This window comes from Pipistrellus kuhlii, unplaced genomic scaffold (assembly GCF_014108245.1).
Source record: "Pipistrellus kuhlii isolate mPipKuh1 unplaced genomic scaffold, mPipKuh1.p scaffold_m20_p_4, whole genome shotgun sequence".
NCBI lineage: Eukaryota > Metazoa > Chordata > Mammalia > Chiroptera > Vespertilionidae > Pipistrellus > Pipistrellus kuhlii.
In genome coordinates this window covers 5,003,678-5,019,980 of record NW_023425540.1, presented here as the reverse complement: position 1 = coordinate 5,019,980, position 16,303 = coordinate 5,003,678, and the positions used below count along the sequence as shown (strand labels likewise).

The 16,303-nt window shown below is 43.1% G+C and overlaps 1 protein-coding gene across 7 annotated transcripts in view; it reads left to right on the top strand.

Annotated features, from left to right (window-relative positions):
* CPLANE1 (ciliogenesis and planar polarity effector complex subunit 1) overlaps window positions 1–8,126 on the top strand; it is a 62,744-nt gene extending 54,618 nt beyond the window's left edge. For all 7 annotated transcript variants that reach the window (XM_045571497.1, XM_045571498.1, XM_045571496.1 and 4 more), the window contains 6 exons: window positions 436–601; window positions 2,792–2,850; window positions 3,283–3,444; window positions 4,626–4,750; window positions 5,760–5,846; window positions 7,512–8,126. In XM_045571497.1, the coding sequence (XP_045427453.1) occupies window positions 436–601; window positions 2,792–2,850; window positions 3,283–3,444; window positions 4,626–4,750; window positions 5,760–5,846; window positions 7,512–7,855 (943 nt within the window). In that variant the 3' untranslated portion in view covers window positions 7,856–8,126. The remainder of the gene's footprint in view (window positions 1–435; window positions 602–2,791; window positions 2,851–3,282; window positions 3,445–4,625; window positions 4,751–5,759; window positions 5,847–7,511) is intronic.
* Window positions 8,127–16,303: the final 8,177 nt, after the last annotated feature.

Genomic DNA, 16,303 nt, shown 5'->3' with positions numbered 1-16,303 from the left:
CTTTGACCGGAATCAAACCTGGGACCTTCCAGTCCGCAGACCGAGGTTCTATCCACTGAGCCAAACCGGCTTCGCCTGAATAATTAATTTTTAACCACTTAAAATTTTTATGGTTCTAGAATATTCAAAATTAGCCATATTTTAATGAAACAAATTCAAAGCTTACAATAGGTCTTTTTCTTTATCATGAACACATTTTGTGATGTTTCTGTATGGCTCCAAATTAACCTACCATCTTTGTTGGGTTAATTTGCATACTCCTGATGGGCTTGTGGGCATCGTGAAGTAAGAAGTCAATTAGCATCTTACTCTTTTATTAGTGTAGCTGCCATTTTTTGAGATGGGACAGAATCTTAACAAATAAACAGTTGTGGTACTGCTGATCTCCATCACAAATTTAAAGTCACGCAGTACTCTGCCTGTTACATTCCTTAGGATTCAGCAGTCTTCCAGTAGCCGGTCTGGAAGAACTGCCAAGGAGAGGAGAGAGATCCAGGTCTGGATGAGAAGAAAGCGGAGAGAGAGGATGGCGGAGTACTTACACCAGCTGGCGGAGAGGAGGGGGCAGGAGCACGACCCCTTCTGCCCCAGGAGCAGTGTGGTGAGTCCGCAGGGTCAGGGACAAGGGGACCTCACAGGATGCCTGTGGTTTTTTCCTGGCAAAATTTAAGAAAAGGATGAACAAAATTTAAATGTATTTTTAATTTGACAAAAAAAGTCAGCATTTTACTTAAGTAGGAAATTAACAAAAGATAGAGTATTGCAGAGCCATCTTACATTGAATTATCTTAAGTACTTTTTCTCCTGCAGGCTAACTGTGGCTCTAGCATTTTACACAAATGAGGGCTTGAGAGATTGGGTGACAGTTGGAGTAATTCCCATATTTTCCCTGAGAGTCTGTTGCAGCTGAATACCTGTGTCTGTGGGAGAGCCATTTAGAATCTGTTTCTATCCTACCTTCCCTACAGAACATTTAAAAACTATGGTCTAGTCATGGACCTACAGAACAATGGCACTGGGCGTGTCACCTGCCCCTCAGGCTGTCATTCTGTTCACTGAGCTCTGCGGTGGGCTGGGCCAGAGTGCTTCTCCTAAAGGAGACACAGCAGTGTTCTCAGTCATCACAGTGCTGGGACAGTCTCAGTCAGATTCATCTCGATTAGTTTATCTTTTACTTCCTGACATGAAATAAGTACTTCATTCTTCTTAGCACCATTCCGTAAGTGAATTTTCCAGATAAGATTGTCACATTGAAGCACCACATGGTACAAAAGTAGGTGAAGCAGTGTTTAGAGTGTTCACTTGGAGGTGGATAGGTAGTTTACTTACCTGTGCCTGCAGAGAGCATGCTGATGTCGAGGTAACGTTTTGTCAGTAGCTCTGGGAACATAGTGATGACCTTCAGGGCTGCTGAGGTACATGACCAGAATCTTAAAGTGCTCATGGATATGTGTGTGTTTCCTCCACCCCCTGCCAGCCAAACAAATACCCAAGAGGGTTAGAGTTGTGTCCAAATTTATAATAAATGGACTCTGAGGGCATTGGGACTGTTTGGTTTATAAACTTTATGACATGTCCTTCAAGATCTCAGATCTCATTTCTTTATTTGTAGCTTCTATTTGGGTAAAGGTATGGGAATAGTGAGGGGTTAATGTAATTAAAAACATCATAATTTGTTATTACTTCTGTTTAGGATCTTGAGAGAGTGAATTCACTTCTTTGTGCACCTATTTATACTTAAAATTTGTGTGAAAAGACAACCTCATTAGCAACTCAACATGACTTTTTAAAAAATATATATTTTATTTATTTTTTACAGAGAGGAAGAGAGAAGGACAAAGAGTTAGAAACATTGATGAGAGAGAAGCATCGATCAGCTGCCTCTTGCACACCCCCTACTGGGGATGTGCCCGCAACCAAGGTACATGCCCTTGGCCGGAATTGAATCCGGGACCCCTCAGTCCGCAGGCCAACGCTCTATCCACTGAATCAAACTGGTTTCGGCTTAACATGACCATGTTCTGTAATAAGATGTATATAGCGACGTTTGCTAGTTTGCCTCTTGGTGCCTTAGTTTTGAAGAGTTTACAGTTATAATGAATTCACTGCAATACGTTTCTGGTGAACATTTTGAAACATCAAAATGATGGTTTCACAAGTTTGGCTCATTTCTGCTTTATTAACCAAGCTATTGGTGAGATTAATCACCAGACTGAGAACAAAGTAGAGGTGTCTCCATCCTTAATAGGTTCTTATTTTCCCTTTTAAATGCAGCTGATAAGGATCTCTTTTCCAGAAAACATATTAATCTAGCTACTAAAATAGATTTTGCATTCCACTCATTAAATTGGATTTTGGCCGAAACCGGTTTGGCTCAGTGGATAGAGCGTCCGTCTGCAGACTGAAAGGTCCCGGGTTCGATTCCGGTCAAGGGCATGTACCTTGGTTTAGGGCACATCCCCAGTAGGGGGTGTGAAGGAGGCAGCTGATCGATGTTTCTCTCTCATCGATGTTTCTAACTCTCTATCTCTCTCCCTTCCTCTCTGTAAAAAATCAATTTAAAAAATTGGACTTTATTTAATTACATAATGCTTTAACATTTTCATGTTTTGTGCTGGGGTCAGAAGCTTCATCAAATATGACAGTATTTTGCACTGTTTCCTAAATGATAAAATTATGTTTTAACCTCCTGTTAAAATTTATTAGTGGAATTTTCATGTTTTCCATGAACCATAATGGTTTAATTATTTGTACTGTACAATAATGAGCTAACTGGATATTTCTTGTACAGTTTTACATGACTTCAAGAGAAATCAGGCTGAGACAAAAGATGAAGCATGAAAAAGACAGGTGAGTGGTAGCACCCTCGCTGGCTTGCTCACCTGACGCATAGAAAATGCCTAAGGAATTCCGGTTTCCACAGTAGTTCCTTTTTTGTCAATTGTGGGATGGACTGCAATAGACTCCACTAGCCTTCTTAGGAATTTGTTTTCAAATAATATTTCTTCCATTCACTTTTTGTGAATTTTATTTCTGGATTCCTCTCTCTCTCCCAATTCAGAAATGTGGATGCATTTTGAAAATATCTCAAAGGCCATAGCTACAGAAACCTTTAATAATACTGCGTAATGGTCTTTAGACATATGAACTTCGATATTAAATTTGAAGTGCATTTGAAAAGCATTGCAAAAAACACATGCTAGGTGGTCTTCAAACAGTGTTCCTTCTAGAAAGATGAACTGAAAGTGACTTATTAAATGTTGTTTAATTCTTTCTCTGAAGATTGCTACTCTGTGACCACTACAGTCGTCGAATTTCACAAGCATACAGTCTGATGAATGAACTGCTGTCTGAATCGGTGCAGCTACCAGCACAGAAGCCATCGCCTAGCAAGCCCAGGACTGCTCAGTCTTCCAGGCTGCAAAGCTCCCTTTCGCCAAGAAGGTAAGATAAGGTTTATGTCATTTGGCAAGATAGTGTCAGGTGTGCTAAGAAATGAAGCACTTTTGCATCTACCCTGCTCAGAATTATGATAAACTGAAGAGAAAAATGGCTCCTAATTATGATTTCTTTATAAGTGCATACAATTACCACGGAAGAAGACAGTGGCATTAAATCTCTAAGACACAACAAAGCATCTTACCTTACCTAATGCAGTTTTGTTGTCCGTTCAATCCTTTCTTCTTTCCTGTCATTGTTAATATTTCCTCCTGTCACTTGCCTGCTAACTGCTCTCCACTGGGCTCCACTCTTGCAGAAACAGTCCCACCAGCTCGCCACTCCTCCTCTGCCACCTCCTCCTGCCTGTCCCATTGTTGCTGATTCACTTGTAGATACTATTACATATTTCTTCCTAAGTTAGTGACCTTCAGTAGGTTTGGATATGTTTGTTAGGCAGGAATTAAACAGAGAATACTAAAGAAAAGTACCCAAGTATAGGTTTTTTTTTTTTTTTTTAAAAATATATATATATTTTAAAATATATTTTTAATTGATTTTGTTTTCTTTGTTGTTTTCTTAAAATATATTTTTATTGATTTCATAGAAGAAGGGACACAGGGAGTGAGAAAAACATCGATGAGAGAGAATCATTGATCGGCTGCTTTCTGCATAGGATGGAGACTGGAATTCCAATAGTGACCTCCTGGTTCATAGGTTGATGCTCAACCACTGCCTTTGGAATCTTTTATAAAATAAAGTAGGGTTTTAAATACACAATAACTAGAGATAATTTCTTAAATTGATTTGAGGGCGAGAGAGAGAAACATGAGTTGCATCCTGCACGCCCCCCCCCCCCCCCAGTGGGCATTGAACCCGCTACTTTTTGGTGTACAGGACGAGGCTCTAACCAACTGAGTCACCCCGTGAGGGCAGTACATACATAGTTTGAAATAGATGGAGAACAAAAATAGTTTTTCTGAAAAATGCATGAAGTTTGAGATATCAAGAATAACTTGTTGAGAGTTATTATACACTGAATATGTCACTGAGGTACAGAATAAGTGAGAGTATTCATCTGAGGGAGAATCTGGGCTTTTTGAAATTCAGTTTTATCACTGATATGATATTCTATGAATATAATAATAATAATAATAATAATAATAATAATAATATTTCTTCTTTAGAGAGACCTGCTATGGTCACAACTTTCCAGTAAATCGACCTGGAAAAGTCAGATATATATCCAAACCAAGTTATATCCCAAAAGGGAAATCTTTCGGGCAACCTCAGAGCTCACCTTGTCCACATGGTAAGACAGAGCTTTTTTTATCTTATATAATTTGGGCCTACTGCTTCTTGTCTCCAAAGATACATTTTCATTAGTAACAGCTGTAAGTCTTAGTGAAAAGCAATTCTCATTTCAGCAGAATGCAAAATATTGCACTGGGGAATAAGAAAACCCTAGGAATCTTTTAAAACAAATGACTTTTTTTTGAATGGTCAGTAAATTAGATATGATTGACTTGGGAATCTGTTTCTTCTGTGTTTGGCTAAAGAACTTGATTTGGGATGTAAAGTAATATAGTCAATAATATTGTAATAACTGTGTATGGTGTCAGGTGGATATTGGGGGGGATTATTTCATAAATTATACACATGATCTGAAACTAATATAAAATAATATAAATTTGAAACTAATATAAACTAATATAAAATTGAATGGCAACTGTAATTGACAAAAAAACGTTCTGGTAGATTTCAAGATTTCAGGTTGGATATAAAACAGAAGAATATTGAGAGGCTCATGTTTTTACTCTTTGAACATCCTTTCCCACGTTTAAAGATGTTCTTTATTGTTTGCCTTCCTTTAGTTTTTCCATAGTTGAGTTTTGATTACTAAAGTAAAACATACTTGTAGCTAACAGGGGGTATAAATGTGTATAGCTTACTTGGTGCCCTCAGATGTCATTTAAAACATACCTCCTAGAGTTATTGAAAATGATAAAACATTTTGCATAACAAACATTAAATAGTTGCTATTAACTTTGAAATTTAAGAAACCATGGTTAGTCATTTTCTTGATACAGTTTACCTTGGCATCTGTTGGGAGTTCCCAGCTCGTAGACTTAGTGTCTGACCATGGCTGTGCTGTAAGGAAACCACAACCCAGAGTCTGCCTGCCTTCATCTGCACTTTTGCTCTGCTTTCTTGGTTTAAATAAAATCCACCCTCAGAGGCGTCTGCTCTCGAAGGCCTTAGTAGAGTACGTGAATAATCACGCACACGCACCAGGTGAAGGCGCCTGCCTGTCTTTGCAGGAACTGTCACTTTTACCCAGAAAAAAGCCGGTGGAGCCAGAGGGGCACGGAGGAAGGCTGTGCACTCTCCAGTCACCTTCCGAATAGGTAAGAAGTTCTTGAAGTTGATATTAAATCTATAAAAACTGTAAATCATTCTTAGAAATTTCAAATACAGGTTTCAGAATGAAAAGTGGGGCTTATTGATTCAGAGAAAAGACTGTGGAGTTAATTTGGAATCCCAGGTCATTACTTACTCTTTAGCCCGGGGAAGTTCCAGTACATTCATGTGAACTTCCATTTTCTTACCTGCAAAATGTGGATTATAACTGTACGAGTGTATGCCAAGGGGTCACCACAGTGTTCAGCATGACAAGTGCTCAGCAAGGCGCTAGGGTCCCATAGTCATGGAACGCAGGCCCAATTCTGCTCCATCTTTGGATACTTGCTCAAGTTAGCTGTGCTCAATGAGAGAGGGGGAAATTATGATCTTAACTAGAGACCTGGTGCATGAATTCATGCAACAATGGGGTCCCTTGGCCTGGCCTGTGAGATGGGGCTGAAACTGGCCTTCTGACATCCCCCAAGGGGTCCAGGATTGTGAGAGAACACAGGCCAGGCTGAGGTACCCCACTGGTGCACAATTAGGGCTGAAGAAGGACCGTGGGAGGGCTCCAGGGCATGTCTGGCCCTTCTCTCTCAGTCCCAATCGGCCAGACCCCAGCAGCAAGCTAACTTACCAATCTGAGTGTTTTCCCCCTGGTGGTCAGTTCACATTATAGTGAGCGGTTGAGTGGCCTTAGCATATCATTAATATATTATGCTTTGATTGGTTGAAAGGCCAGACACTTAGCATATTAGGCTTTTATTACACAGGAATTCCTAATGTCTCCTTCTAGTCCAGCAGTCACCAACCTTTTGGACCTTATGGACCATCAGTGGTCCATGGACCATCAGTTGGTAACCACTGCTCTAGCTCACCCTCACCCATGTTCCTCTTCACAGTTCTATAAAACCTGGTAGACAGGAGACCAGGGAAATGCACATAAGTTCAAGGGACTAAGTGTCCCTTTGTAAATCCAAAATGGGTGCTGCTATTATTGCTTTGGGGCCCTTATTTCTTGGAGGTATCCTTACCTTTAAGTGTATGAGGTTGGTAAAGCTGTGAAAGGCCAAATTTCACTCTGTTACCTCCTCTTCTCCTCTTTGGGAAGTAAGCAGGTCAGGTCCCATGTCGTGGATGTCCCTTAGGTCAACACTGGCTGTGGAACATAAGTGTGTTAGAGGCAAGCTCCACAGGCCTAGTGCAGAGAGCTCTTTGCTCCCTAGCCTCTGGCACTGGCTTGGAGAATTTCTTTTCTACAAGTACTTATGTTCAGTAGGGGGCAGAGGACCACACTATGGTCACTGCACTTACCCTGACGCCTGTGCCCAAGGCAGACTGTAGGCGTGAAGCCTGGGTGAAGAAGATGCCTAACATCACTCTTGGGAAGTATCCACAAGTCCTCCCTAAGAGGCCACTCCTCCACAGCTCTGTTCTGTGGCCCCTCCTCCCCATACTCTCATCTTAGAGGTTACTTTTAAAACTCAGACAGGTGGTCAGAATTCAAGTTCCTTCTCCCTAGGAACAGGAATTGTTAGAACTCTAAAGCGAACTACATCCAAATCCTGTGGTTCAAATAGTAGGTAAAATGTGACTGCCATGGATTTGAGGATAAAAGTCACAATAAATGAGCTAGTCCCAATGTACGCTTTGTTCCTTTCCCTTGTCAGGCTCTGCTGCTCCCTGTCTACGGCATTCAAAACAGTATCGGAGCGCTGGGCCTGGCCCTCACACGGAGCAGGTATGTGCAGAGGATGAGAGAGAGGAGACTGTGGTGAGTCCCTGGCTGGTGCCCTCAGACATCCGCAGGATTCTTCACGGAAGTCACAGTTCCCTTCTACAAGACCTGTCACCAACTGAAGAGCCAGCGTCCCCCGCTGGGGAGGGTGGCATGGACAGTGCCTCTGAGAGCACTGGCAGCATCCTCAGCAAGCTCGACTGGAATGCGGTCGAAGACATGGTGGCCAGCGTGGAAGACAAGAGCCTGTCTGTCCACTGGGCCCTGGGTCTGTAAGGCCTCGAGGTGTTCTGTTTCCAGGGCCGGCAGCGCAGTGGTGTGGGCTTAAGGGAAGGAAGCAATACAGAGAGTGATGCGAATTTACCACCTGCAGCCATATATTACCTGGACAAGCCATTTCAAGAGGGAAAATAAACATTTCTCAGTAATTTTGCCTTCCTGGGAAAGGGTTCTTTAATTATAGATGTATTATATGTTTTTGCATTTGACTTATATTTGGGCATTATTTTTTAAATGATAAAAAAATAAAACGCATCTTTCAAGCTGAGTTTGCTTAATATTTAAGCTCCTTTACTATCCTGAGTTTGGGGGTTAAAATTATATGGGTAAAGGTAGGGAAAAGAAAGGAGGAGGAGCCGAAACCGGTTTGGCTCAGTGGTAGAGCGTTGGTCTGTGGACTGAAAGGTCCCAGGTTCGATTCCGGTCAAGGGCATGTACATTGGTTGCAGGCACATCCCTGGTAGGTGGTGTGCAAGAGTCAGCTAGTCGATGTTTCTCTCTCATCGACATTTCTAGCTCTCTCTCCCCCTCTCTTCCTCTTTGTAAAAAATCAAAATAAATAAAAAAAAAAAACCAAAAAAAAAACGAGGAGAGAATCACCACCTTACTGGAGACACTCATAATGAACTCCGTTTAAAACATACTCAAATTCAGCTGGGCAGGGCAGTGAAAGGAACGAACATCGGCTGGCAATCCTGAACTGAGGAAAACGTTCCTACATGTCTGGCCTTTGCCTGCAGCCGAGAGCCTTGGAGGCAGAAGCAGGCTGGATGCTTTGGGTGGGAAAGAGAGGGAATATGCCTCCTGACTCTGGGAGGAGCCTGCTAATTTTGTAAAAACCATGTTGCCAGAGGACTTCGTCAAGATGGTGGATCAGGCAAATGCTGTCACAACTTAAATTATAAAACCGCCTAAAGACTAGCTGAACAGGAGGCCCATAACTAAGGATATAAAGACGCATCCACCTTGAGGCTGGTGGGAAGGGAGAGAGATCTTGGCTGCAGGGCTTCCCCAGAGGAGCAAGCATATCCCAATCCCACACTGCTCTGCCCGGCCCTCTGTTCTCATAACGGGAAGGGGAGTCCCCATAACAACTGGCTGAAAACCAGGGGGGTTGTGTCTGAGTGAGATGGAGAGCTGCTGGAGACCCAGACGCTGCAGGTCTTAAAGGGCCCAAATACAGACTCCCTTGCTCTAGGCCCCTGTGCAGAGGCAGCAGCATCAAGTGTCAGGGATAGGGGACTAAAGCTTCAGGGCTGGAAATGAAAGCGGAGGCAGGGAATGTTTCTTTGTTGAACCACACCCACCAAGCCAGCCCAGGTGCCAAATCTGAGCTCTCCATTCACCTGGCTAACACTAATACCAGCAACAGCTGGCCTTGGTGTACCATGTACCTCTTGCCAAGATACTCCAAGCCTGACATAAGTGGTTTCAACTTACATTTAAGTCGCATCAAGTAGCCCCACACCCAGCAAAAGCAGTGGCCAGTCTTGGCTGGGCATGTAGCCTCAATTGGGTAGCCACAAAGCTGGGACAAATGGCAGGTAGCCTCAGCTCACATTATGGTGCCCACCAAATGGTCCCAGGCCTGATACTAGTGGCAACCAGCCTTGATTCACAGAACAGGCACCAAGCGCAGCGCAAGCAGCTACCAACTCTAGCACCTACCAGACAGCCTCGAGACGGGCACAGGTGAGGGCTGACCTTGCTCTGCATGGAACCCCTCTACGGAAGCTTCAGACCAGACCAGAGTACCCCTCCCCAACCAGCTCCACAGACCACAGATGCAGAGAGCAGACTTGGCTGGCACTGGAACCCCCTAAAGCAACTTCCACTCCACAGGGTCAGCACCTGCACAGCATCTCCTCCGAGGGAATCATGGCCAGCCCTCACAGTCAATCAGCCTGAGGGTTAATCCCATCCTCTGATGAGTCAACAGCAATCAAAGCTCAACACACAACAGGAGGGTATACACAACCCACACAGGGGGCGAAGGGTGGGCACAGTGTGGGTGATCAGGAAGACTGTGCCACTGGGCCCCACCAGATACCCACTGCATAAGGCCACTCTTCCAAGACCTGGGGGTATAGCAGGTCTACCTAAAGCAGAAGTAAAGAGTCATGCCAAATGAGACACAGGAACATGTTCCAAAATAAAAGGCCAGGAAAAAAATCCAGAAAAATAAAACGGAGACAATCAGATGCATAGTTCAAAACATTGGTTAGGCCTGAAATCATAGAACTCCGACATTGCTCTCAGCAAAGGAAACCATAAAATAAAAATACAACCAAAATTTATAAATAACTTATACAACGCAACACCAACCCCCACCCCAAAAAATCCAATTAAAAAATGGTCAGAGGACCTGAATAGACACTTCTCCAAAGAGGACAACAGATGGCTAATACAAATGCAAATTAAATCCACAATGAGATGTCACCTTACACCTGTCAGAATGGCTATCATCAATAAAGCAATAAACAAGTGTTGTGAAGGATGTGGAGAAAGAAAAGGGAACCCTCATGAACTGTTGGTGGGATTGCAAATTGGTAAGCAGTATGGAGGTTCCTAAAAAAATCATAATTATCATGTGACCCTGCAATCCCACTCCTGGGTATTTCTATCCAAAGAAATCAAAACACTAATTAAAAAAGATATATGCAGCCTTATTTACAATAGCTAAGGTATGGAAGATAAGTGATCATCAATAGACAACTGGATAAAGAAGATGTGGTACTTGCTCAGCCAGTGTGGCTTGGTTGGTTGAGCACTGTTCCCTGCACCAGGCAGTAGGTTGCTGGTTCAATTCCCAGTCAGGGCACATGTCGCGGGGGTGCAGGCTCCCTTCTCTCTGAAATCAATAAAAACGTTAAAAAAAGAGAAAGAAAAGAAGGTGTGGTGTATATATATACAATGGAATGAAAAGAGTGAAATCTTACCATTTGTGACAACATGGATGGACCTGGAGGGCATTGTGCTGTGAAATAAACCAGATAGAAAGTGATAAATATGATAAGATTTCACTAACATATAGAACCTAAAAGACCAAACAAACTCACAGGTATAGAAAATAAATTAATGCTTGCCAGATGAGAGGCAGGCTGGGGAACTGAGTGAAAAAGGTGAATAGGTTAATAAGTACAAATTGGCAGTTATGAAAAAATCATAAGGATATAAAGTACAGCATAAAAATATAGTCAATAATAATAAAGGGGAAATATGCTAATTAGACTGGACGTCTTCCAGACATCCTTCCTGACAAAACTGGGGCTGGAGGGATGCCAGCCCAGATTCCAGGTGCCTGCAGGTGGCCGGGGGAGGGAAGCAGCCCCAGTACTGGGTACCTGTCAGCAGCTGGAGGAGGGAAGCCCAGGTCCCAGGTGCTGGAGGGAAGCCAGTGCTGGCAGGTGGGGGAAAGAAGACCTGCTTTTGCACGAACTGCCTCTAGTATTACAATAACTATGTATGGCATTAAGTGGGTAGTGGACTTACCAGGGTATCAACCTTAGTATCTAACCACTATGCTGTATACCTAAAACTAATATTGTATGTTAACTGTAATAAGTAAATACTATCTAATAAAAGAGCAATATGCAAATTAACCATCATTCGGCTATGCCCACCAGCCAATCAGAGAGAGTATGCAAATTAACCCCAACCAAGATGCCTGTAGCCACAGAGCGAGGAGGAGGGAGGCTTGGGTTTTCCTGGCAATGGAGGAAGCCAAGCTTTCCACACACACTGGTGGGCCCAGGCCTCCACTCAAGGGTACAAAGTTTCAATTATTGAAAGTAAATAAATTCCAACAGAAATGGTGGCAGCCATGGAGCTGGAAGAGCAGAGCCCAGGGTTGCCCTGGCAATGGAGGAAGCCAAGCTTTCCGTACACCCTGGCCAGCCTAGGCCTCTGCTTAAGGCTATAAAGTGTCAATTATAGAAGATACATAAATTCCAACAGAAATGGCTGCCACCACACAGTGAGCAGTAGGTTTGGCTCCACTCCAGGCTACAAAGTTTCAATTGTAGAAGATAAATAAACCCCACATACCAGGGCCTTCGCTTGGGTCGTCAGGGGTCATGGCCAGCCTGCAAACCACCAGAGGCCCCTCACCCAGGCTGCCCCATGCCCCAAGAGAACCCCCACCCTGATCTGGGACACCCTTCAGGGCAAACCAGCCAATCCCCACCCATGCACCAGGCCTCTATCCTATCTAATAAAAGAGTAATATGCAGATTGACCATCAATCCAACACACAAGATGGCCGCCCCCATGTGGTCAAAGATCCTGCCCCCATGTGGACACAAGATGGCCTGCAAGGGAGGGCAGTTGTGGACAATCAGGCAAGCAGGAGAGGGAAGTTGGGGGCAATCAACCATGGAGGGGAGGGCTGTTAGGGGTGACCAGGCCGGCAGAGGAGGGAAGTTGGGGGCAAACAGGCTGGCGGGGAGCAGTTAGACATCAATCAGGCTGGCATGCGAATAGTTAGGGGGTCATCAGGCTGGCAGGCAGTAGTGGTTAGGGACAATCAGGAAGGCAGGCATGCGAGCAGTTGGGAGCCAGCAGTCTTGGATTATGAGAGGGATCCCAGATTGGAGAGGGTGCTGGCTGGGCTGAGGGACACCTCCCATCCCCTGTGCACGAATTTCGTGCACCAGGCCTCTAGTTGTTTAATAAAATGGTACTAGAGCTTTGGGTAGTTTTTGGTACCGCAGCAAAACAATGTCATAATTTTGGCAATAATTTTTTTGAGAAGAAACCTTCACCCACTTGGCTATTTTTGGTATAGTATCAAAGAATGTTATAATATGAAAAGGTTACTAAATATTCCTCCTTTTCCAACTACATAACTGTATAATGCCAGATTTTTCATATACTTTGATCAAAACAACATATGCAACAAGTTGAATGCAGAAGCTGGTATGAGAATTAAGCTGTCTTCTCAAATATTAAAGAGATTTATAAAACTATAAAACAATGCTCCTCTCTTCACTAAACTTTTTGGAATGTATTTTTATGAATATGTGTTATATGTTAATATAAAAAGGAGTCACTCACTGACTGGTGTGGCTCAGTTGGTTGAATGTTGTCCCATGCAAGAAAAAGTTTGATTCCTGGTGAGGGCATATGCCCTGATTGCAGGCTAGATCCTCAATTAGGGGGTGTGCAGGAAGCAGTCTCTGCCTCTCCCTTTATAAAATCAATAAAAACATATTTAAATAAAAATTTTGAGTCACTGTAATTTAAAATAAATATTTAAACTTTTTTTTTAATTTCTAATATGATAAATATTAACAGATATATCCAGATAAAACCAAACTCTTTAGGATCCTCAATAATTTGGTGTGTATAAAAAGAACAAAAAGTTAGAGGACTGTTGCTTTAGGGCTAACAAATATGAACCCTTAATTTTATAAGACTAAAATATTCTCCCACCTTACTCTGTTATAATAGCTCACTTGCACCACTTCACAAACTAGTTTTATATTACAATTCCTTTTACCTGCCCACTCCTGACTTAGTCTTTTAAGGATATCACCATTCCTAGTATTTTTTCATTTTTTCTTGTAGACTCAATTAAAAAAATATATATATATATTTCATTGATTTTTTTTACAGAGAGGAAGAGAGAGGGACAGAGTTAGAAACATCGATGAGAGAGAATCATCGATCAACTGCCTCTTGCACACCCCCTACTGGGGATGTGCCCGCAACCAAGGTACATGCCCTTGACTGGAATCGAACCCGGGACCTTTCAGTCCGCAGGCTGACGCTCTATCCACTGAGCCAAACCAGTTTTGGCTAGACTCAAATTTCTATCTAAGATTTCCCTTCAGCCTGAAGAATATTAGTATTTCTTATAGAGCAGATCTGGCAGTCAATTCTCAGGTTTCTTTGACCAAACTGCATGTTTATTTCACCCTCATTGTTGAAGGGTATTTTTCACGTCCTTACTCTCAGGCAAGGTCTTTACTTACTTATAAGATCATTCCTCTGGTGTTAGGACCAGTTGCCTGGAGTGTTAATGAGGCAAGATCTCTCCACTCCTCTAGCTGGCTGGCCTGCCCACATTTCCCAGCATGTCCAATTTTTAGAATCCGTTCTCTCAGCTTTGGACTAACTACTTCCAGTAAGCTTCATGCATTCTTGCACCAAATATGAGCAGTTCAGCCCTTGTCCAGGGACTCACAGGGACCCCCACTCCCTCAGCATCCAGGGGTCCTCTCTGTACAGCTTCCTTTCCTTTATGCTCTATCTGCAGATTCTAGCCTGTTACTACTCTTAACTCTGACCCCTGCCTGTTCAGCTCAGTGAACCACTGTGGTCGGAGTGGGTCTAGCTCGTTATTCTGGAGTGAGGCTGAGATCCTGTAAGCAGAGAGCTAGGTATTCATGAGACTCACCTGCTGAGCTTTCTTTCTCTTGGGACCTCGGCCTTAGGCTGCATGTTGTCCAATGTCTAAAAGCAGTGGCCTCACATATTTTTTGTCCACTTTTATGGCTTAGGCAGGCAGGCAAGTCAGGTACCAGTTACTGTCATAGCTTGAAGAAGTCTACTTGAAGATGTGAGGGAGAATGGCTGCACAGGTAAACACCTAGCTGCAGCCGCACACAACAATTTCAATAAAATACAACTAAAATATAAAATGGACATTACCCAGAACTACAGGGAAGTCGACTGACTGGAAATTCTACGAGAAGCAAGGAGAAAACCAGAAGGAAGAGTGGAGGAGCTGTAAAAGCCTAAGGTATGGAGACACACAGAGCGCGCGGAGAGGACTGAGCCAGAGAGAAGGGGCGGCTGATTGCCTGGCTGGCGTTCCCTAGCAGGAAGGAGATAAAAGCTCTGACTGTGCTGGGCCCCAGTTCCGACTGCTCTGAACCCCAGTTCTAGGCCAGACCCCAAGGACCCAGGCTCATCCATAGGAGCTGGGCTGTAAGGCAGAACCCCGGGGGAGCGGCGAAAGGAGGTCCCAGAGGTGCGCACATTGCGCGCAGTGAAGGGATGGTTGGCTGTGCCGTGGGATTGCCCTGGCGGGAAGGAGACGGGGGCTCCAGACTGCTCTGAACGCCACCTCCAATCTCACTTCCAACTGAACTGAACCCCAGTTCCGGGCTCATTGGGGGAGAGCCTAAACTATTTGGTAGCAAGCGAAAATCGAGGGCACCTTTCTCTCAGAGGTGCAGTGAGTACTGAAGGACCCCGAGACTCAGGACCCTGAAACTCCGCCCCATCAGGGAAGCTGCGAAAATGCAACAACGAAATAGATCACAAACGAAAGAAATGGAGGACAAAAAGCGACTGGATATAGAGTTCAAATCTATGCTTATAAGGTTTTTCAAGAATTTCCTAGAAAAGGTCGATAAGACCTATGAGGATATGAAAAGGGATCAACTAGAATTAATAAGGAATCAATGAGAAATGATAAGGGATCAACAAGAAATAAAGAATACATTGTCTGAAATAAAAAATATTATACAGAGCCCAAAAACAGAATGGAAGATCACAAGAATCAAGTCAAAGATTTGGAACATAAAGAGCCAGAAGACACTCCTCTGCAGAAGCAAGAAGACAAGAGAATCCAGAAAATTGAAGATAATGTAAGAAACCTCTGGGACAACTTCAAGCGAACCAACATCAGAATTATGGGATCCCAGAAGATGAGAGAGAGCAAGATATCAAAAATATACTGAAAGAAATAGTGACAGAAAACTTCCCCCACCTGGTGAAAGAATTAGACTTACAAGTCCAGGAAGCACACAGAACTCCAAACAAAAGGAATCCAAAGAGGACCACACCAAGACAAGTCATAATTAAAATTCCAAGAGCAAAAGACAGAGAGAAAATATTAAAAGCAGCAAGAGCAAAGCAGGTAGTTACCTATAAAGGAACACCTATACGATTGTCAGCTGATTTCTCAACAGAAACCATGCAGGCCAGACGGGAATGGCAAGAAATATTCAAGGTGATGAATAGCAAGAACCTACAGCCAAAGATAATCTATCCAGCAAAGCTATCACTCAGAATTGAAGGCCAGATAAAGAGCTTCACTAATAAAAAAAAGCTAAAGGAGTTCATCACCACCAAACCAGAATTATATGAATTGCTGAAGGGGGTTCTTTCGGAAGAGAAAGTAAATAAAGATAAAAATTATGAACAACAAATATTTAACTTTCAACAAGTGAATCTAAAAACCAAGAAAACTAAAAAAAAAAAAAATCTGATGAACATTATTAACTGGTGAATATAATAGAATCAGAGGTATGGAAGGAGTGAACTGATGATTCTTGGGGAAAAGGGGAGAGGAGGATGTGGGAAGAGACTGAACATAAACTGTGCACCTATGGATGAGGACAATGTGGGGTGGGGAAAGGGCAGAGGGTGGGGTGAGAAGGGGGGGGGGAAAGGAACATTTGTAATAATATGAACAATAAAAATTTATTAAAA